Source organism: Crocuta crocuta, unplaced genomic scaffold (genome assembly GCF_008692635.1).
Source record: "Crocuta crocuta isolate KB4526 unplaced genomic scaffold, BGI_CrCroc_1.0 scaffold25, whole genome shotgun sequence".
In the NCBI taxonomy this organism is placed as follows: domain Eukaryota; kingdom Metazoa; phylum Chordata; class Mammalia; order Carnivora; family Hyaenidae; genus Crocuta; species Crocuta crocuta.
In genome coordinates this window covers 15,035,571-15,060,005 of record NW_027532015.1, presented here as the reverse complement: position 1 = coordinate 15,060,005, position 24,435 = coordinate 15,035,571, and the positions used below count along the sequence as shown (strand labels likewise).

General features: G+C 38.4%; 1 protein-coding gene across 3 annotated transcripts in view; it reads left to right on the top strand.

The window, feature by feature from the left end:
• PDE7B (phosphodiesterase 7B) overlaps positions 1-24,435 on the top strand; it is a 326,628-nt gene that overhangs the window by 271,568 nt on the left and 30,625 nt on the right. For all 3 annotated transcript variants that reach the window (XM_077776126.1, XM_077776125.1, XM_077776127.1), the window contains 4 exons: positions 17,216-17,367; positions 19,790-19,853; positions 21,775-21,870; positions 23,936-24,036. In XM_077776126.1, coding sequence (XP_077632252.1) covers positions 17,216-17,367; positions 19,790-19,853; positions 21,775-21,870; positions 23,936-24,036 — 413 coding nt within the window. The remainder of the gene's footprint in view (positions 1-17,215; positions 17,368-19,789; positions 19,854-21,774; positions 21,871-23,935; positions 24,037-24,435) is intronic.

The window sequence follows — 24,435 nt, the reverse complement described above, 5'->3', positions numbered from 1 at the left end:
TAAAAGATTAGCGCTATGGCTTCTACAGCTATTATAATAATATCTATTTTATTATTATTACAGAAGTTTTATTGTTTATGGCTTGTTAACTGTAAAATTTCTCTTTGGCTTAGAGCTGGTAAAGAATAAATTTTGTTTCTGTTTTTGTTTTTTTAGTTGGAAACATATTTCATTACATTCTTGTCAAACAGTTCACTACACGCATTACAGAATGGGTATCACAGCCAAAGAATAAATTCTCTTAAAGCAAATTTCGGAAGCTTTGGTTGCTTTTAAGGAAAAATATTTCAGAGCTGAGGCTTCTGAAAGAATCTGAAATTCAGTATAACTAGAAATCTGGTTACTGAAAATCAGATACTTCTTGAATTATCTAAACCTCCCAGGGCTGCAAATGTTGACAACATGGCTTTCCAAGCAGATTCTTGGCATCATTTTGAGTGGGTTTTGACCAAGTCATGCTAAGAAATTTGCAACTGCAGCATTCACTGGGGTGTACAAGAAAGAGAAAAAAAATTAATGAAAACTTTCCAGGGTGAAAGACCTTAAACTTACTGAACTTCTGAACTTTACGCCCTGTTGTGATGTTTCTGACACTTTGAAGAATAGTTCTGGAGAGTCTCCAAACGGTACACTCCTCACTCCATTCTTAAACAGTGTGAAATCTGTCAACCCAAACAGGTCATCAAGAGGGCAGACTATGACTTGTCATTACTGAGAGGGATGTTCTCTAGGACACTGAAGAAACTGGGCAGATTTTGTTCTTTACCAAGAGGTAAGGCCTGGCATTTTGAGAAAAAGACTGATTCCCATTCATTCAGAAAGCTGGCTTTAGCACGTACATCTGAATCAAATCTGCCCTATACAAATTACCAAAGTGATGACTTGATATCCATCCCCTTAATTCTTACCAGAAAACCGATTGTTGGAAATAAAAGAGTTTAAAAACTTGTCTCAGCTCAAGATAGAACCTGATTTTTTTTAAATTAATTCTATTGCATGTGACAAAGAAACAATATCAGTTAATGAGAGGCGTGGGAACTCTTTTGATGCCTGTTCTACTTTTTAAGTTTTTTTTCTAGCGAGTTCCTTAACCTTTTGTTACTCCATTTCTCTACTTATAAACCTGGAACAATGATAGGTATTATTAGTTCAAGCTATTTTGTTCAGAAAACTGGGACCTCTGGGCAGAATTACCAAGTCAAAGAAGTTTTATATTTGACTTTTACACCTTCTTTCACTCATTTGGTGGTGCTAAGTGCTGGGGATTAAAAAGTACATAAGGCATAGCCCCTGTCCTCAAGGAACTAACAGTTTAGTGGGTGAGAAATAACTATGACAATTTGAGATGCATGAATAACTGTTTTGCTGAATATAAATTGGGGGCGGGGTAGCTATGGAAACCCAGCACAAAACCTCAGCTACTACTGGGAAACACAGGGAACAGACTCTCCTCCCAACTCCCTTCTTTCTCCTCTCTCTGCCTCTCCACCCTGCCTTCCAGATGTCTTCAGAGCAGAGTCTCCCCCGTGACTTTCCTTCTGAGACAGAGCCCCAAGTTTAGACTGCTCTTTCTGCCTTCTTCCATCAGAATCTGTCTGATATTGCCTACCTAGTTGCAAACGAATTCAAGCTAACTTATTCATAGATTGGTTAAGTTAACCCCTTCCAGATGATATTTTCCTTCTGACTGGGGCTGTCCTTACATATTCCACCAATCTTTCTGAGCATGCACTGTATAGGTAAATTCCAATTCTTTTCCCCAAGACTGGTGAGTGGAAGAACCAAGACTTGAACCTGGTGATCTCACTCAAAGCCAAGGGATTTTTCCTTGGAATTACACTTTTTTATTCCATCTACTTAGAGTGTGCAGGCTCTACATTGCTAGCCAGCCCTACTGGCTGAGACTTCAGATGAAGCAGTAGGATGGTGCTAAATACGGCTCACCTAAGTGAAGATGCAACCCAGGGAGAACCCAGGGAACCCAGGGAGAATTGCATCTCTACCATGGAGTCATTGCTACTCCTGGAGGTCCAAATGCCATGAAGCCTCTGTTTAGTTATCCAACCACACTATCTGCCTCCTAGAAGGGCAGCTGGAGGTCCCAAGAGAGNCCCCCAAAACCAGGATCACTGTTTTCAGCTATTACTGCCATGGAAAAACAGTGGTAATCTCCACTCTTGACAGGGAACTCTCTAGGAGAAGAAAGTGTATCTGCTTCACCTTTCACCACCAGCCCTGCCCAGCGTCTGGACCAAAGTAAACATTTAGTTAATGTTTGAAGAAGGTAAAGAATGAAGCAGAGAAGAATGAGAAGAAAAGGAAAGGCAAGGGAAGGCAAGGGAAGGCAAAGGAAGGGAGAGCTTTTGAAACAATTGAGGAGAATTCTCTTCTGTCATTCCACAATCCTATACCTGCCAAATCTCTACCAACTCTTCCTCCGTACTACCTCCTTCAGACACAGCAATTATACTCTTCACTCTGAACAATCCAGTGCTAATGATCTAGGGCAAAAGAAACCTCAGTACAAACACTTCATATGCCTCTTGATGTATTTCTATGCTACCCCGCCCTGGCTCCCTGCCTTTTCATCCCCACAACTCCTACTTGAGCAGGACTCTCTACAGCTTTAGGAGGTTTCTCATGGTTTGTTTTTTTGTTTTTTTGTTTTGTTTTTGTTTTTGTTTTTGTTTTTGTTTTGCCAATACAGGGTTTTATACGCTTGTTTTTAGAGTTTAGAGCTCTATGGTCTCCATATTCCTAAAAATAGGAACGCATTTCAGACTGACCACTCTATACCTACAGTTAGGCTTCACCGCATCTGGAAGGGCACACAGGACCCAGTCCATTACCAGGAAGAGCACAACCTCACTCAAACCCATGTGGGATTCAGAGGGCAGTGCAAAAACTTCCTCACATTTTGTTTCAAAGTGGCTTTCATGGGTACAGAGACCACCTCCAATGGGTGACTAAATGCCCCTTCTCTTCCTTATCTCTCTTATTCATTCCTTTTCTCCTGTTCTGTCCTCTGAGCCTCTCCACTCTGCCGCATCCCCTACATACATTCCAGGAACCATCTTGCTTCTACTCCTTGTGAGACATTTGACTCCAGCAAGGGCAAGGGGCAAAGTAAATCATCACATTCTTGAGAGTGGAACCTGCTAGACCGAAAATCTTCCTCTGGCTCATATTTTCCAGATCATATTATCACTTTATATGATAATTTCTAGGCATTTTTATACTAAAATATCCTTTGCCCATCACAGCTGAAGTAGAAATGAAAGTAGTGAGGATGATAAAGGGTGTATACTGCCACGTCCCTTTTGAGGTCAGAAACACTGTCTTGAAAATGTCGTATATTCAAGTACCTAGCACAAAGAAGATGATCAATATATATTTGAAGGTGGAGCCAAACCAGTGTTTACCACACTGCTTAAGCACTGAGACTCAGTAGGACAAATTGCCAATTCATGCTTAAAGGGCTTTCATTTCATTCCTTGTCAGCTACCAAAGAATAGTGTATGTTTATTGAATATCTGTTCCTGAGTAGGTTATTACTTCACATTATAAAGGTAATTAGAAATAGTTAGAAAACACGTCAAAGTCATATGTGTTTCCTGGAGGCAAGGAAGGAGGGAGAAAAGAAAGTGCCCATGAACCACGTTAAACAAGTAAGATCATGCTCTCAGACCACATCTCAGTCAGCAGATGCCCTTCAGGTAAAACCTTGAGTGACTTTAAGGCTTGGATCCAAAATGGTTAAACTAGAGGTCTGTGTGCATCCTCTCACGATTTTATTTTGAGCAACCTGTTTGCCCAAGTACCTCCCACTCTTTCCCTTCCCCAGAAACTGCAGCTCTGTTCTATGTCCACAACAAAAATGTTTGTCTTTTCCAAAGCTTGAGGCACTAACCAAGGCCTGCAAATTTCTTTGTGTAATAACATAATAATCAAATCATATTAAGTCAGTGTCAGTAATACATGTGTTTTCAATTTTAAAGCTCACAAGTGATTTATTATTCACCTCCTAATATTCCATTTGTACATTTAGTGAGAGAAACAGGAAAGTTACATACATAGAATCACTTCCAAATTTTGCTACGAAACTATTTCTCTGGTTGGTCTGTAGTTGTTTTACAAGTTGTCTTCTGATATTTCTCACTGTGACATTCCTATTCAATGATATAGATTTTAATCTTCAACTTTTAAATCTTTATTGGTTTTTTTTTTAATGTTTTATTTATTTCTAGGAGAGAGAGAGAGACAGCGTGAGCAGGGGAGGGTCAGAGAGAGAGGGAGTCACAGACTGAAATAGGCTCCAGGCTCTGAGCTGCCAGTCAGCACAGAGCCCGACGCGGGGCTCAAACCCACGAACCGCGAGATCATGACCTAAGCGAAAGTTGGATGCTCAACGACTAAGCCACCCAGGCGCCCCAAATTTTTATTGGTTTTTAAACACTTGCATTTGCAAATTATATTGACATTTCCTTTTATTGTTTTTGTTTTACTATACTTTTTTAAAGGAGGGGAATCTGGGTATTGATGTATGACCATACCCCAGGGAAATAGGGGCATATGCTGGACCCTCACATGTCCCCTACTCTTTGTCCTTTCCTGTAAAGAATAAAATATAAGGAACTCTATAGCATCATCTTCAAGGTCAGATATAGCTAGGTCCCAATTCCTGCTCTGTTACTTAATCAGTTGTGTGACTTTGGATAAATTACTAAACTTTGCCAGATCTGTGGCTTCATCTATAAAATATACCTATTACCACAATACTCACTTTTATGAAAATTAACGGGATGACAAATGTTTACTACCTAGTAGATGCTCAGTATTTCCTAGTTCCATCATTCCTAGCCCCAAGCCCTCCTGTTCCTGCTTTGGATAGAACAAATGGAATAAGAGGCTAGTTGCATTTGTCCTAGATTAAGTACATCCATTATATCTTTGGGAACAGTTTGGGTACCCATGCAGATGGACACTGTTGTAGACATCTAAAATGATTCTTTCTTCTCTCTGATCTAGCTCCATGGGATAATATATGGCTTTCCATGGCCTGTTAATGGTATAAGTCTTAATGAAAGTTTGTTCCTTAAGAGTGCCCCATACCAAGAGTTGTAGATGTGATTATACCTAAGGTGCCACTTTAAGCCATAGAGAGCCATGGGCCGTAAGAGACAAATCTCAATCCACAGATAAATATCTCAAGTTCCCTACTGCACTAGGGTGGATATTTACATTTTTTAAATTTTTTTAAATGTTTTATTTATTTCTGAGAGAGACACACACACAAAGCGTGAGCAGGGGAGGGTCAGAGAGAGAGAGAGACACAAATCTGAAACAGGGTCCAGGCTCTGAGCTAGCTGTCAGCACAGAGCCCGACGCAGGGCTCGAACCCACGAACCCGAGTCAGATGCTCAACCGACTGAGCCACCCAGGCGCCCGGGATATTTACATTTAAAGAGTTCTACTCCCACCACGTCTAACACCCACTTGATTCAATCCATTAAATCAAAGAATTCACACAGGTGAAATATCATTCAAGTAGTCTTTGTAGCCTAAACAAGAAAAGGAATTCACTTAAGATGCACGTACTTTCCAAAGAATAAACTATAAAGGATCCTTTTCTGGACATTTTTCAAGATACATGTTCTTATCCAGACTTCTCCCAATGGATAAACCCAGCACTAATCTACGACCATTCTCAAGATGCACTTATAATCATTGCAGAAAATCGAACAAATTGAGAAAATAACTAGAAGTTCAAGTTCTTCTGCACAGAGGATCACTCCTGTTGTCTGTTGTTAGATGAATGAATCCTTCCTGTTCTGGATAATTCATTCAATCTTACAATCCCATGGTACCTATTTGGAAGTAAAGTAGTAGGCTGCAGTAAGACAGGAAAAATAAAAACCTTGCACCTCAATTAACAATCACCTCATCCTTTCATTTCTTCATTCAATAAGCAGCTTTTTAGCCAGTCCACACACTATGTAAGACGTGGCCATATCCTGACAGGGCTTACAAGGGAGCACAGCACCTGCTGCCTAGTCAGAGAGCTAAGAACACCTGTTACTACCACACCAACTGCAGTGCATTTAGGAGGGCTCCCAGAAGGACCTGAAGGCATCTGACTGGGAAGTGAGGAGGAAATACTTGAGGTACACAGCATGTCAGCAGGTAAAGATAATACTCAATGGAAAAGGAATGTGGGAATCAATACAGAAGCAGAAAACCATTGGGGACCTGGTCGGAGGTAGAAAACAGCAAAAACAGAGACCTATTTATCTGCAAGGGGGCTGGCAGGAGATAAAAATGAAAAAAATAAGTTGGCATCACATTTGGAGAGCCATGAATACCAGAATAAATAATATGAACTTACCTAAGTAGACACTGGGGAGCCACTGAAGAATTTGGAGCAGAGGGCTGACACGGTCGGGATTGTGCTTGAGGAATAAATCTGTCGGTGGTGGGTGAATAGATTGGATGGGACAACTGGGGGCGATCAGAGGGTTTTTCCAATATCCTGGGACAGAAAAGCGAAGAAGTAGCAGACTGAGTGAAAGCAGAGGAGTCAATGCACATTACAACACACATCTGGAATTTTTGTAGTGAAATGGAGCAATTCAAACATCTATCTCCAGATAAAAGACCACACTTATTTTAAATATATGCTGAGAAGCAGGGAGTTAATGCAGCAGTTTTTAACCTCTAGAGACTTAGAATCAACTACAGTTTGGTGACCTCAATTTGCTCACCACAAACCATTGCCCTCAAAACTCAGGATTTGCTAAACATTTCAAACTCGGAGAAGCGGAGAGTTCAATAAAACCACATTGTGCCTGGCGTGTATTTCTCCTTTAGGACTGAGGAAATTTGATCCGCTTCTTACTAATTCATTCAAATTTCATTCAAACTGGGATTTTTGAAAAACCTCTCTATTGCCTAAGGAGTCTTAAGATCTTATTTTAAAGGACTTTCCTCCTCCTTTACAAAAAGGAAGTAATAGTTTTCCAATCATCCCTGAACCCAGGAAGTTAGAGATCCATAACCTTAGGCTGGAATGGATTGTATGGTGGGCAAAGCAACAGGCCAAAAACAGCACATTTTGCCAAAAACCAGTGTGTTGTGTGGCTGGGGACAAGCATTTGACCTTCATGAATACTTTCTGAGCACATTTCCTAGCACTGATGCAGCAGGTGTGGAGACAGGAAACAAGAGGAGTTCATTCTCTTCCATGACTCCGATCAGGTATGCTGGTATCCTCTTCACTGCCAAGAACATGAAAGAGAAATGGCAATTGAAAAAAAATCAACGTTAGGGGTGCCTGGGTGGCTCAGTCAGTTGAGCAACGGATTCTTTATTTCAGCTCAGGTCATGATCCCAGGTCATGGGATCAAGCCACACGTTCGGATCTTTGCCTACAGAACAGAGTCTGCTCCAGGGGATTCTTTCCCTCCATCTCTCTCTGCCCCTCCCTCACTTACACTCTTTCTCTCTCAAAATAAATAAATAAACATTAAAAAGAAAAGAAAAATAAACACATTAAAAAGTAGAACTAGGGGCACCTGGGTGGCTCAGTCAGTTGAGCATCCGACTTCAGCTCAGGTCGTGATCTCACCGTTCGTGGGTTCCAGCCCCGCGTCCGGCACAGTGCTGAGAGCCCGGAGCCTGTTTCAGATTCCGTGTCTCCCTCTCTCTCTGACCCTCCCCTGCTCACGCTGTCTCTCTCTCTCTCTCTCTCTCTCTCTCTCAGAAATAAATAAAAACATTTTTTAAATTTTTTTTTTAAAAAGTAGAACTAGAGAAACAATTTCCCCTGTCTTAAAGACTTTCCTCTTCCGCCTCCTCCTCCCACTCTATGGCAGTGTTGACGCAAAGCTGTTCTTCTAGTGACAGCCATCAAGGAGTCGTGAGTATTTGTTGTACACAGAAGAGCTAATGACATGGGGCTTTCATACATCTCTATTCAAGACCTGATTTTACAGAACTTAAAATAACTCAGCTGCTTTTAACTCAAATTGATTTCTCAATTTCAAGTTACATTTTAAGGTGATGGTGTACTTTGAGTTTATTTTCTCTTTCTTTCTTTCCTTTTTGTCTCCCAGTGTTTTGTTGTTGTTGTTGACGACGTTATGTTATATGTATTTGTATTAGCTTTTTGATATCACCACTGATTTTCTTCCTTTTCTATTAAAGACTAAGCCTATGAAGTGCCCTAGATGTTAAGGAATTTAATTTGTATTTTATCTCAATCCAACTGTTCAGGATTTCAAAGGTCATTTGTAATGACTATGTCTTAAAAATGTGTCCCTCCATGTGCACACAGTCTCCACATTTGATGCTACAGGTCAAATAATACCCTTGCTTGTTATCAGCCCTCCCCACCATTTTCTGAGGGCTGGGGATATATATATATATAGGAAGAAATATATATATACAGGAAGAAATAATCAAAATGGCCATTTATGACCTCTGATGATTTTTGAAAGACTGGGATAGAAATAGTAATGTATTTTACAAGGCTTTTTGGCAGCTAGCTCTTTTTTGACTAAATGCAGACTTTAATACCTAGAGATGCTAAACTCTGAAAGGTGGAATTTGAGTACTGATGTCATTATAGCCAAGTCTGAAGTATGAAATTTGCTAAAAGCAAATGAAAATGAATTGAAGTATTTAATATGTTGAGAGGAGCACTGGTCTTATTCAGAGGCTGATGTCTTTAGCACTTCGTCAAGAGGACTACAATCTCACATTGTACATTTTAGAAATCATCGATATTATTTTTTCTATACAGCATCTTTAATTTTTTTCACCTTTTAAAGTTGTTCACTTAAAATTATATCTACAGGGCAATTGCATCTTAGAATAAGTTGTTTCAGTCTTAAACCCTATGTTTCTCAAGAAAATTTCCATTCTGGAAAACTCCACTACGTTTCCAACTTTGCAGGGATCCTGAACCCTGAGCTCATAGAATTGGTAGCAAGAGAGAGCTGTGCTATAAATCTGCTCATTTGTCCTCCAGGACACCTGAAATCAAATGAGTTAACTTTTTCTCATCTTTTTAAAACCTACATATTTAAAACTAGAATTTCAACCTGATTTCTCCAAGACTTATTATTCTGGAACTTGAAACTGGAGCACAGACGACACAGGAAAGTCACTTAATCTCTTCATCGTGTATTTAACACTATGACTCGCAGGATATTGTGGAAATTCAAAGAAAACTAGCAGGAATATGGCCTCCAAAACCAGTACAGCCTAATTAGAGCATCAGATGTGTAAATAAGAGTGAATTTGCAATCATACAGAACACAGTTGGGTGTTACAGTGGGAGCCAATCACAGAAGCAGTGGTAGCCGAAGGACCTGGGCCCTGGGACTCCATTTGAGGGTTTGAGAAAATGATTTCAGAACTAACCTATAAGTTCTAGCATTTTGCACTTTTTAAATTGGTTTATTATTTTAAAAGGGCATTTGATGATGGTATTTCTGTCAACTGAGATAATTAGTTCAAGTTAAATCAACAAACTGTGCATGGAGTTTCCATTACGTGAAAGATTATGTACTAAATACAAGGGATTACTCAGCCTATCAATAGCTAATGTTCTGGCTGGACGAACGCTTGTGGTTCTTATTATGATTGCAAGATACCCTTCAGTAGTTCAAGAAACTTTGAAAAAAGTAAAGGTTTATTACTTACAGGACCTGGATATTACACAGCACATGTGGGGCCACATCTCAAAGTCATGGGTAGAAAGAGAGTATCTGAGCACAGGCTAGGGTTTGTTTTTTTCTATCAGGATCGGGGTGGGAACCTAAGGTTTTGCAGACTCAGTTCTTTATTGGTGACTTTAAAATGTAAGAGCGGGGAATTTAAAGCACAGGAAGAAAAAAAATAAGTGGCCCACATGGTTAGTTATCGAAATCAACCAAGAGCACTCAAACAAGGGAGCCTCAGTGGAAGGGAGGCGACCTGGCTCTTTATTTAGTTCTGTGGCTGGCAATGTGTTTATTTGGAAGAGACTTCTTTGAAGTGGATGCCCCTTTGAAGTGAATGCTCCTGCAAGCAATGTTCAAGTCAGGCACTGGCATTACCAAAACAGAATTTAAAAAGCTGTCAGGGCTTACACTACAATTGCAAAGTTTGATGAGATGATTTCTGCTCTTGGAGGGTAATAAGTTATTGCTACCTTGGTGCAAAACATGTTAAAAATCCTATAAAAGAAGAATAACAAAGCCTATGAATAGCCACTAACCCAGCAAAGGATTTCATTATTATTATTATTATATAATATAGGTATTAAAATGAGTACAGTGATTATCAGAGTAGGGCATTTATTACTAACACATTATTTAAAAGATTCAGGTGGATTAATGCTCAGAAAGTATTGATATTAAGTTTGTGGAGCTGGGTCTCCATGTTTGCTTGAGGCAAATTCTGCTCACTTAAATATAAAGGCATTCTTTGTTCTTATAGCACCTGCTTTATTTCTGCACCAATTACTAACTATTTCAGATTCAGGAAACAGTTGATACAGACCTTGCTTCTGTATAAGCAAGAGTTATATGTTGACAGAAACAGTAAGTACGCTTATAGATTTTCTTATCCTAGATATTTATTCTGGGCTTAAGGTTTCTCCTCGTACCAAAATTTATTGGCCCTTATAAAGAGAATATGCCATGAAGAAGGTACTCAAAATGAAAATAATTTTTATTAACATTTTTTGTATTTAAGCCAACCTCAACTTGTGAAATTTGAAAACTACCATATAATCAGTGCCAAGATAAACTTTGTAACTCTAAATTAGTGTCTAAATAGTGCAGAAATGTGTTCATATGTACATATTTGTGAAATTTATAAATGAACAAGTGAGCAGAAAATGAATTTCACAGTCCGGCTCAATGCACACATAGATGAGGCAATGAAACTATTTGGAGCACCATTTTAACTGTTCCAAATGAAAATTCAGGTACTGATAGCCTGTAAAACAACAAAATCCAAACAAGTAAAACACCATTAGAATAACTGTGAATGCCTTTAAGTAATGATTTTTTAATTATGTAAAGATATTATATAAACAGCAATTCATTATTAGGCACATTGCTAAGACTCTCTAAATTTTCACGAGCTGAATTTCGCCGAACTATCTGTAAAGTGAAGCTTAGTTAATCATTTAAATTTCTACCCAGATATGCATATCACTATACTCCTAATTACCAAAGTCAATATGACAGTTATTCACTGAGAGTCCTTTTGGAAACAAATGTATCCAATGTTATTCAATAATTGTATAACACATTTCAACACTTGAAAAAACAGTGCCTGGTACTAGCATACAACATAGCAATCTATTCATGTGTTTTTTCTTACATGGATGTTTTTCTCCCAACTGTACCTTCAGCTCATATCCTTATTTGTCATTATCTCACAAAGCACAAAGTGTTCCCTAAATTACAGTTAGGGAACTGTATTAATTAATGTAATAATTAAGTTATTAATATTGTTTTGAATACATTTATTTTTCTTGCATTATTGACTATTCTTCCCCTTTCCAGAGAGCTAGCTTGAGGATTTTTTCATTTAGCTTCATGTATGTCTTCAAATAAAATTAAACCCTTGTTTTTATAAGTGGCTACCTGACATCAATTCTGAAATATGTCCTTACCTATTAAAGAATAACCCAGATAGAAGTGCTCAATGGCATAGTCTTGGCTTGCCTTGGTATTTGAGAAAAAAAATGGCTACCAATTAACACTGCAGCGGGACAGATCGCTGATTGCCAATCTCAGTAAGTTTGGAACTGCGCGAATAAAGAATATACCTCATGATAACCAGTTTGTTCTAAAACTTGAAAACCAATTTGTTCTAAAACTTTGAAAACGTGAATAACATTATATGCTACCTTTTTTAAACTTACAGGCTACCATACAAAATGAAACATGAGATGGTTTTATTGTCTAGATTTATTTTAACATTGAACATGATTTACATTATCTGAGCTTTTGCTCCCAAGATGCAAGACAGGGTGAGAACTAGGGCAGTGGGGTACTTACTTCATACTCCAAATTAGAGAGGATGCCAGATAGCTCAATAATCAAGATATATCTTATTTTAAAGCAATAGTTTTTAAATAACAATTAATGCCCCAAAATAGCAAAAATTTAAATAAAGATCAAAACAGACTTACATTCTGGCATGTTGATGGACTGCTATCTGTTTGACTACAGGGTGAAAAAAATAAAGTGGTGAAGAAGGGAATCTTGCCATTTGCTTCTTTGGCTTAAGGGCAAAATGGATCTAAGTTAATACTTGATACTTCTAGCTCAAATCATCAGTAGATTAGCAATATTTTAGTCAACATGGTAATTTCAATGAATAGAAACCACTATTTCCTGTCATCTGTATTTACTATATGTAACTTAAGTTTCATTATCTTACCTGTGAATCTGTTTAAAGTATTACACCACTTAGAAAGCTGGATGGATGTTTACAAAGGAATACAGTTGATATTTGAACAACATGAGTTTGAACTGTGTGGGTTCCCTAACAAAGATTTTTCTCAATAAATATAATACAGCACTGTCAAGGGATTATTGTCTCTTCCTTATGATTTTCTTATTAACATTTTCTCTAGTTTACTTTATTGTAAGATATAGTATATAATACATGTAACATACAAAATATGTGTTAATCAACTGTTTATGTTATCAGTAAGCCTTCCAGTAAACCGCAGGCTACTAGCAGTTACGTTTTTGAGGTGGCCAAAGTTACATACAGATTTTCAACTACACAGCTGGTGGGACCCCGAGTTCCTACATTGGTAAAGAGTCAACTGTAGTCCATAATTTGAATCTGCTATGTTTGTGGCATATTTCCATCATTCGGGCTTATCTTGTTTACTTCTGGTGCTATTATGTAAATACTGTCAGCTACATAGGAGATTTTCTTTTAGTATTTCAGAATGGGGGCATTTTCATAGAATGCTAAAAATGGAATCAATCATTGTATGGCTATTTACTTTTAGAGTTATACATAACATGGGAATAACTCATTTCATTTACTTATTGATATACTTGATTTCATTCTATTTAATTCTACATAGAACCATAACCACATTTCTTTCCTCCCCTATGTAGCAAAACTCCTTGGGCTGTCTACACTTGATAGCATTGCCTGAGATTTCTCTTCTCGTTCTCTCTCTTCTTAAACTCTTTGTTATAAAATACCTTCAAATTTACAGAAAATTTTCAAGGATAGGATAACATTCATATACTCTTTACCCAGATGCACCAATTGTTTTTTTGGCCTATTTGTCTTTGCTGTATATTTTTTCATAACCACTTGAGAACTGATTGCACACATCATGCCTCTTTATCCTTAAATATTTCAGCATGTCTTTTCTTAGGAAAAAGGCATTCTTTTGCATAACCACAGTTCAGTTATCAAATTCAAGAAATTTATAGATAGAATATGACTAAATCATATATACATCCATGTCCAAACTTTACAAATTATCCTAATAAAGTCATTTTTGGAAAAATTTTCTGATCCAGGATCCCATTCAGAGTCATGCAAATGCATTTAGAGCTCAATATCTGGTATCCATTTACCATAAAACAATACCAGAGGCCATCTTTGACTTTCACAACATCAACATTTGTTAAGAGCACAAACTGATTATTTTATAGAGAGTCTTTCAACTTAGCTTTTTCTGATGTTCCCTCTTTCTGGGGGTTGGCTGTACATTTGGAGTAGGAACACAGCATTGGCAACATCGCATCCTCAGTGTGTTACACCAGGAGGCATGTAATGTCACCTTCTTCCATTATTGGTGGTGTGAACTTTGACTGTTTCATGAAGATGGTGCCCCCTTACATTTGTTTGCTAAAAAGCTATGCATATTTTTCTTTCCAATTAGTAAATCTCTAAGGAGATACTTTGATACTATAAATTATCCTGTTGCCTTTTAAACTTTCAATGAATAATTTTAGTGTCCATTGATGATTTTGGCCTGAAGCAATTATGACCATAAAAGTTGCAAAACGGTAATTTTATGACCTTATTGGTTCACACTCTCCTCAAGAAAGAGCTTTCTCTTCTTATTTATTTACTTACTTAGTTGCTTATCCATCAGTATGGACTCATGGATTCTTCTTTCAGTCAGTGGTTTACAACCTACTCTTCCATTATTTATGCTGATGCTCAAAGTTTCTGCTATTTGCTCAGAGGGACCCCTTTCAGGTCATCTCCTCTGTCACGTTTAAATGATCTCATCATTTATTGACCTCTCCCTATTTGTCTGTCATTATAAGAAATTACAGTCCTTCTTATACTTTGCTGCCTTGGTCCTAGATTTGACCATTTCATCAAAGTGATCTGGCTCCTTTTAGTGAGAAATAGTCTTTTAAAAACAAAATCTGGACGCTAGATGTGTGACTAGGGTGTTGTTGTTTCCGGGTTGGATAAAGTGTGCTCTATTAAAAGCATAATTCAGTTAATTTTGACAAAAGCTATACACCCATGGTCCATTTTCAGTCTTCATTGTACTTGATCTATTAGCAGCATTTGATACTGAGGACCACATCTTCCTCCTTGCAATATTGTCTTCACTAGGCTTCTAGGAAAGGATGGAATTTTTTCCCCATACCCACTGGATACTCCTCCTTAGTCTCCTTTGATTTTTCTCTGCTCTTCTCTAAATCCTTTTAAAGTTGAAATATTGCAGAACTCAGACTCTGATGCTTTTCTCATCTACATACATGCTCACTCGCTAGGTAATCTCATCTGACAACTCCCAGATTTGTATCTCTAACCCAGTCTTCTCCCCTAACCTCTGGGTTTTATAGTTACTCATTTCTACCTGATGTCTCCACCTGACTTTCCAGTAGACATCCAAATTCAGCACGTGCAAAACTGGCATCTCCCACACACCCGCTCCTCCTGCAGCTTTCCCATCTCAGGGGATAGCAGCTCCATTCTCCCAGTTAATTCAGGGGAAAAACTTGGAAGCACCCAAAATATACTCTGGATCCTTCCCTCGCTCCACTTCTGGTCCTTCCACTAGTACCCCCATGATCTCAGCAGCCATCATCTTTCTGGATCATTCCAATGGCCTCATAACAGGTCTCACTACACCAAAGCTTTCTCTTACAATCTGCTCCCAACACAGCATGACTCTTTTGAAATGTAAGTGTGATCATATCCCTCTTCACCCAGAACTTTGCAATGCCTCCTCATCTCACTCAGGGTAGAGCCCAATTGGTTGCAATGGCCTAGAGGACCCTGTGTAATACTCATGCCCTCCTTTGCTCTGAGACCTCAACTATTACCCCCCCCCCTTCCTCTCTATCCCATCCACGTGGAAGTCCTGCTGCTCCTCCAACATGCCAGCATGCCAGCCATACTCTCATTCTAGGGGCATTCAGGCTGGTCCCCCTGTACGGAAAGTATTTTCCCAGATATCTGCTTGGCCAGCTTCCTCGTCTCCTTCAATTGATTAAATTGTACCCTCCAATAAAGCCAACCTTGACTATCTAAACACAGAACTTCTGGTCCCTCATTTTCTGTTTTTCTTTCTTTTCCCCATTGCACTTAATCCTTCTAACACATTTTCATGAATTACTTTTTCTGTGTTTATTGCATGTTTCTTTGGGCTGGAACGTAAACTTCATGAGTACAGGGATCTCTGTTTTGCTTCCTGTAGGACCTAGAACCAAAGGATCTCACTGTGCATCTATTTTTTAAGTAAACGATGACCCACTTCATCCTGTACTTTGACTTGATAAACTGATAGAAATGAATGAGAACCCACTAGTAGAATTGAGTCCATGTATAGCATTTTTCATTTTTGTGTGTGCCTAACACCCAAATTCAATTATATTCCTCTTCTCTCTACTGGTGCATGTTTGCCTCTTTCCATACTTGAAATCTAGCTCCATTCTAAAAATAGAAAGAATTTCATGGCACCCAGGTGGCTCAGTCAGTTGAACATCCAACTCTGGCTCAGGTCATGATCTCCTGGTTCCTGAGTTCAAGCCCCACATCATGCTCACTGCTGTCAGCCTGTCAGCACAGAGCCCACTTCAGATCCTTTGTCTCCATCTCTCTGCCCCTCCTCAGAATGCACTCTCCCCAAAATAAATATTTTTTTAAAAAATAGAAAGAATTTCAGCCAGCCAGCATTTCCAGAGAACAGCAGGTTTTGCCTGCCCTGAATTAAGCCTTAGCATGTATCATAAAACCTAAGAAACCAACTGATTTTGCTAGGTCACTCCCATTGGGGAAGGCCACATTGCCCACTGTTTCCTCTGTTTCTCTATCCATTGTGATTCTGAGTTCCCTAAGGGAGATGGGGAAGATGGGAGGAAGCATCAAAGAATCCAAAATTTCTTTATAGATGAACTTCACAATTTTCTACTAGAGTGTTCAGTTGACTCCAGATTCAAAACGGGCAGCAGATGTCACTTATGTGACCCTGGAGTGATTCATAGAATTTCAGCTGTGATAAGACATACCTTGACAGGCATTCAGATAATGTGCTTGGGGTATTTCTGTACAGTCACCACGATGTCAACAGTCAGGTTTTGAAAGGCACATGTCACATGAGTATTAAAATATCTCTACTGACAGGATCAGACTTTCATGGCCACCAGTAAAAGAGAATATACTCCATTAGAAAGTAGACACCCTCTCTGCTCGATTTTCCTCGTCAGGGAAATCTAGGTCCTCTTTGAACTGGGAGTATTGATTCCTTTGGCACTGATGTTCCTGGGACATAGGAAACATTTTCCTTATGTCTAAATTATGTCTATTTAATTCACAAGGTGTAGGATTAGAACCTGGCCTAAATTTTGGAGCCTTGGTTTTAATATCACAGAAAGAAGCATAACCATTCCTTTCAAATCCATGCAAAAGTATGCGGATTTCACTTACTAGTGTCATTAATAAGAAAATGAAGCTTTTAATTTATATATTTCATGTCTTCCAAAATTACATTCAGAAATATCTTGGTATTTTAATGAATGTAAAATATAAGAAAGGTCATTTTTGTTCTAGAAGAGCTTCAAATGTAGAATTAATAGACCATATTTAAGAAAGCACTAAGAGCATCTTTTCAATTTATCTCCTTTATAATACATTGTATTTTTATGTAGTGGAGAAACTAGGGTTTATTAAATATATAACTTCTGTATTTGATTACTTTCCACAGATACAACACACTCAGGGGAAATTGGCACCAAGAAAAAGGTGAAAAGACTGTTAAGCTTTCAGAGATACTTCCATGCATCAAGGCTGCTTCGTGGAATTATACCACAAGCCCCTCTCCACCTGCTGGATGAAGACTATCTTGGACAAGCAAGGGTGAGTCAGTTACCTCTCTGTTGCCTTCCAGCAGGCCAGGGGCCAAGGACATGTGCCTCAGTTGATAACACTGGGGTGGGAGTCCAACTTCTGCCACTGAGACGCTCTGTGATTCTGGCTAGTTAGTCAACACATCTGTACTTTTCCTCAAATATAAAATGAAGTTAACAGAAACACCTACCCATAGGGGTGATGTAGAGATTAAATAAGGTAAAGCATGTTTACATTTTTTTATATTCATACCTAGCACGTGCTAGCTGTTTTCATTTTTACAAATGGACAAAACGTTTTTGCACAACACTAAGTAAAATTTTGGACTGATCGATTACCAATGAGAGAATCACTAAATCTTTAAACCCATTGAATTATCTCATTGTAATAGCTATACTGAAATTAACCCAATAATTACCAACTCTTTTTTTTAATGTTTCTTTTATTTTATTTTTTTGAGAGAGAGAGGAAGAGAGAGCAGGGAAGGGGCAGTGAGAGAGGGAAAGAGAGAATCCCAAGCAGGTTCCACTCTGTCAGCATGGAGCCTGATGTAGGGCTTCATCTCCCAAACCATGAGACCATGACCTGAGTGGAAATCAGGAGTCTAGTACTTAAACAACTGAGCCACCCAGGCACCCCCAAAAATTGCCAACTCTTAATTCCACTTACATCTATCAATACAATGCAATGTCCTTTGTATTATTTTTGTTTCATTTAAATAATTTTCACTAATATTACAATTATTTTTACAATTCATTGATGAAGGGTTGAAACTAACATGTGACTAAAAAAAAATTCACAAGTTATCCCTAGCCCAAACTGTCAAAACAGTTTAAATTTCAAGATAAACTGCCATAGTTTATTTTTTTTAATTTTTTAAAATGTTTTATTTATTTCTGAGAGATAGGGAGAGATAGCATGAGCAGGGGAGGGTCAGAGAGAGAGAGAGAGAGACACAGAATCTGAAGTAGGCTCCAGGATCTGAACTAGCTGTCAGCACAGAGCCCGCTGCTGGACTCAAACCCACGAACTGCAAGATCATGACCTGAGCTGAAGTTGGACGCTTAACTGACAGAGCCACCCAGGCGCCCCTAAACTGCCATAGTTTAAACAGAAGTCAGAACAAGTGTCTTAGAGTTTATATGCTATGTAACATTATACTATTAAGAAATATATACTATTAATATATAGTATTAATGAATAAGCAGCAAGTAATATCAGAAGAACAAATTCCCAATATTAGGTCTAAAAAAGAGTGGGAGGGGGAATCACTCCTTCTAAGAATCTAAAGCCTGAGGTTGAGTGAATGTTTGTTTGTTTGGCTGGCTGGTTGGTTGGAGAAAGAACAAGACTAAGATCCCAGCACTGGGGCATCAATGACAGAGCACTCTCATGCCAACCCCCCACCCCTAGCAACCACCCCTCAAGAGAGGTCACAGAGAGATGTAGAAAGAACTATGGGTCACAAGTGAAGATATCAAGGATCAAGTCCTAGTCCTGCCTTTAGTATTTGACTTGAGTGAAATGCTCACTCACTCGGGATCTCACAGATAGCCTATTTTCTGATAATGTTGTGAAAGTGTTTGTCCATGACAAGACCTTTAGACTTTATTGGAAGATTCTGGGAAGACCTATAATGGCAGGATAAGTAAGCGTGTCCTTATAGGAAGCAGTGTCTTTGAGAGGAGAGGAAGGCCAGTCTCAGAAGCCATAGGGAGGATAGAATCCACAACCACAGCTTTGCATTTGAGAATTAAAGTCCATCTAAGCATGGGGTATTTAAAAAAGAAAAAAATAGGATAAACCTACATTGGACAGTAGGTCTTTAAATTATCCAATATTTTCATTTGCCTACTCCAGTTTCCTATCTCTGTGATAGGAAGAGTGTGAAAGAGTGGATCATTTCACATTTAGTCCACATTGAGCAGAATAATGTGCCCAGCAATCATTTTTACTTCATTTTTTTAAAAATTTGGTGTTAACATTCTCCTTAAGTATGTAATAGGTAGAGATGTTACTGAACTGTAATTTTAACAGCAAATTTTATGTGCCTTTATTATGTACAAACACTGTTCTAAGCACTCTACATATACTACCTTATCTAATACACACAAAAATCCTCGGAGGTAGATAATATTATCAGCCATATTTTTCATATAGGAATCTGAGGTACAGAGAGGTTAAGGAACTAGTCCAAAATCCCACAGCCAGTAAGAGATACGGCTAACACTGAACTTGCCAGTTTGATTCCAGAGCCTGCTCTTTTTACACTGTTGCTATTAGCACATAGAGTAAGGTTTGTTTTCCCACAAAGCAGATAGCAATGTGCTACTATTTCAACTTTTTAATTGTCTAATTCATTGTCTCAAAGTAAATGTTTAAGTCTCCGTTATGATTCACTGGAGTGCTGTTTCTTTGTTTGCCTTTTCAGCATATGCTCTCCAAAGTGGGAATGTGGGATTTTGACATTTTCTTATTTGATCGCTTGACAAATGGTAAGTCACCCAAAAGAATTCTATTTTCAGACACTGTTACTCTTTTTCCCTTCCTTTTTTCCATTTTCTTAAGTCTGCAGCCACTCTAGAAGGGCCAGGGCAAGGGAAAATTGATTCAGATGAAATGTAAGGACTGAATTTGGCCTTAGAATCTTAAGACCATTTCTTTCTGGCCTTGATGATCCCAAAGGAATTTGGAAACCACAGATTAGATTCTTTCCTTGCAGAATACTTGGGCCACATCCAGACGGAGGAAGTTCATTGTTACTTGGTGAAAACCAGAAACATTAAAGCTCATCTGGTCAGTCTTGACTCTTATAGGGCAGATGTTTGTGCATTTTCATTACATGACCTGAATCTTCCCCAGTGCAGGTATTGTTCAGAGAGGCTCGGCATCTTTGGAGGAGAACATTAGCTGATGACAGTGTGTAAAAGTGTAGGCTGCAGCTGAAGGGGAAAGTAGACATTCCCCTTGGTTTCACTTTTAAAATCACAGTGCCTATAAAGATTTTGCTTAAGAAAATTAAATTTGATTATACATTCATCTGCCCATTAAACAAATGCTGATAGGCTTAGAAAGCCAGTGAAAGGAATCATATCTGATGCTGACCTCTACGTGCCCCACTGTCTACCAGGCTTGTACTTTATGTCATTACAGATGGTTTTCTCACCATTCTGTTACTTGACAAATAACATACAGTTGAGAGATATAGCCTAAGGCCATGAAGCCGAGCTTCACACTGTGGAAAACTAACTAGCCATATAAGGATGATCCCACAATCTCATATTTCATTTGTTCAAATCAACTGAGAAATGGGTACGAGTAGATGAAATTAACTGTGAACAAAAGGATTTGTTCAATGATATTTGTTCAAAAGAGAGTTAATCATGACTCTCATAGAAATAAGAAATGAGCACATGTCAAGGATTTAACTCAGCTAATTAGAGATCCAGTAAGATGCTACAGCTAGTTCAAAGGAAGATTCAAAGAACAACACATATATAAACAGTAAGATGCTTAAATGAATTTATAAGTAGCTGTAAAACTGGGGAGAGAAAATCAACTGTATTTTCAACTGGGTGATTTCATTTGCATGTATATGGATAAGAATAACTTGCAGTGCTATTAGTTATCTATCTACAGCTTTGAGGGTTGTGAAATGGAAGCTACAAAGACAATGGAAGCTACAGAAGTACTGGATCAGAAGCCCTGGAAGAGTATGCTTAGCCAACACTTAGTTTTCCACTTAAGACCTCCAGTCATCATCTTGGTACATTTCAAAGTCTTTCATAAATTCTACAATGCTTTTAAAATTCAAAATCATTATTCTTTAACAAATTAACATATTTTTATTCAGGAAAGAAACAATATTTCCTGAATGCTTACAAGTCACTATTACTTCAATTTTGCCTCTCTGCTGGCTTAAGTTGTAAACTATCTCATGGTCAAATCTCATCTTGGTTGACTTTGCATGGAAAGAACAAGCAATGGCCATTAAGCAATGTGGTGACTTTGATACCCTTGTAGCTATAAGAATCAATCGGAAGCAACTTAAGGCACATTGCCAGTGACCATTAAACTATGTCTTTAAAAAATACACATACACACACACACACACACACACTCGTGTGTGTGCGTGTGTTCCTGATACAATAGTCAGACTCCTTCTAACTCTTAATGCTTTCATTGTCTTTGGTAGAGAGAGAAGGTCTGAGCTAGCTCATTTCACTTGTACAGTACAAGAAAACCAAGAATCAAATCATAGTAATAGTATCCTTTATACTTGAAAAAGTTCAAAACTAACAGGAAAAAGGAGACCTATCAGAGGCCTTTCATTATGGAAACTTTGGATTCTTTTCTCAGTCTTGATAGTTTAACGGTGATAAAAATGTGTTAAAATAGGTGACTGTTTTCCTGTAGGAAACAGCCTGGTAACACTGCTGTGCCACCTCTTCAACACCCATGGACTCATTCACCATTTCAAGTTAGATATGGTGACGTTGCACAGGTTTTTAGGTAAGTCTTTATTTCCATATTCTACCTCCTTTCCCCTGAATTATGGCAGTCTGTAATATTCTTCAACATAAAGTGGCAAATAGCAGGGTAGATGAAGACCTCAAGTTAATCTTAAATTATCCCATCTTAATTTTAAACTATGGTTTACCCATTTAAATCACTGAAAAAAATATTTACTTAATTAGGTATGCTTATAAGAGATAAAAGCTATATAAAGAAAACAACCAAGAGCATGTAACTGTTAAATAAATTACTGATTTGGTTACCTATCAGCAAAACCCCAGTTAACGTATGCCTCAAATAATCCCAGTCTGGACTTGAGTTGTTGAAAATCTTCAATAGGCTTTTTTTTTCTATATATATAATAAGAACTACCATTTCTGTAGTGGCCACTACGTGCCAGATGCTCTCAGTATATTATCTCTAACCATTTCAACAACTCAGCAAGCTGGGTGTTGTCACCACCATTTGGCTCATAGTTAGGGAAAAGTGGAAAGAGATTTCATAACTTACTCAAGGTCAACACTTGTCATTGGCAGAACCTCAGTCCAAGCCCAGGTCTGTCTGACTTGAAAGCCCGCCATGTTTCCACTCAACTCCACCCCATCACTCTCTACCAAAAACAGCCCCAGTTCTTGCTGGACTTTGTGCACATGCTTATTTATCTTCCAAATTATCCAAGGCACATTTTTAACCACCATATAACTTCCTGCTGCCACTTAGCATGTTTCTGGCTCCTTGGATATGCCCTATGGCTATGCTTTGGATTTGGAAGCTTACTTGATGCCTCCAGAGTAAAGTAACAGTGTTATGATAGCAACAGAAGTAATGACAACCAGCCCTATCTGGTGCTTAAATATGCTGGGAACCCTTCTAAGGACTCACATATATTAATACATTTAATCCTTAGAGCAGCCGTTTGAAACTGGAACTATTGTTATCCCCATTTTATAGAGAAGGAAACTGAGGAAACCTATGGTTAAGCAATTTGCTTAATATAAATAATAAGTGATAGAGCCAGAGTTTAAATATAATTGTTTTTAAAAACCTGTAATATAATGACACGTGGCACACAAGAAATATTTGAAAACAGCTACAACATGGCTCAGTTCCAGAAACACAAATGACCTCAGGCTAATTGAATTTAGATTTCTTGAGCAAAGTAATGGCCATGAACTGGCCACATATTTGTCTAAAGAAGAACACAAGATACTTTGGACATGTGTATGCACACAGAGTACATAAAGAATGCAAAGATTTGATGATAGAAATAACACCAGAATTCAGGGCTAAATTCATAGCATGGGCTGAGAAAATATGGCCACACTTGCAAATCCGGACATTGTATACACACTGAATATATCGCATCCTGAGTATGCTCTGACTACTAACTAATGGTTTCTGGAATTAGCAAAACAGAATGGCCTTTCTTATGTATCTACTTAGTTCCAAGAACACTCTGGTCCTTACATTTGAAAGGCGTAAGAGATGCTCACTTAATCTGAATAAGATAGAAATAAAACTAAGGAGTTCTCCATTGGGTCAGCACAGTATGTTGAATTTCTGTCTGAAGTAGCCTCAGATTTGCTTTTGTCAGTATTTGCTATTCAAGTGATAAACCAATCTTTGGACATTAGGGGTCTGATGCTCCTAGGGCTCTTCAAAAGGAAATATCTTTTATGACATATTATTCATAAATGGCAGCAAACTTAAATAATTAAACGATAGTGTGAAATAAAGTTGTCCTTTTCCTACATATTTATTTTTCCTATGAATGAAAGCCTTGATGAATGCCAGAGAGGGGTGATTTATGAAGGTGGTGAGGAATCCCAAGGGCCTCGCAAATCCTTTTAGCCTTTCTCCCATCTGCCCTCCCCCTCCTCCTCACTAAAAACAGCCCAGCAGAGCTGCCAAGCTTGCAAACCACGTTTATTTTTAAAGGATCCCTAGGCTGCACATTTTGGAGACACTGATATTTTTAAGCAAAAGGACCCTCAATGGGTCTGAGCTAGTCTGCCCTTCCTGTTTTGGTTTTAGCTGATTGAGCTATCTGTTTGCCCCCTAGTCATGGTTCAAGAAGATTACCACAGCCAAAACCCGTATCACAATGCTGTTCACGCAGCTGATGTCACCCAGGCCATGAACTGCTACCTGAAGGAGCCCAAGGTAAAGCAAGACTCAGCCACCACCTCAGCACCGGAAATGCCAAGTAAACTGCCTACTAAGTCCCAAATCGCCCGACATAACAGAATAACTGTGTACGGATCCTTCACAGTATGAATACAAATTATTTCTATTAAAGTTCCCGTGTCAGTTCTGAAAATTATATAATACACATGAAAGAGGATGTACATTTCCTGAGGGGTTTTCTTCACCATAATTTCTATACTTTTTGAACCTGCATTAGGACAAAAACAACCCTCTCTGTGACAATCTCCATCTTAGACATCTTCAAAAACCTCAAGAAATTAATTGTTTTGCCTCAGCCCTTTGCCACCAAAGGTGCCAGCAGTGAATTTTTCTGGGAAGAGTCTCCCACCTCATGGTTTTTGATCAATGAATAGA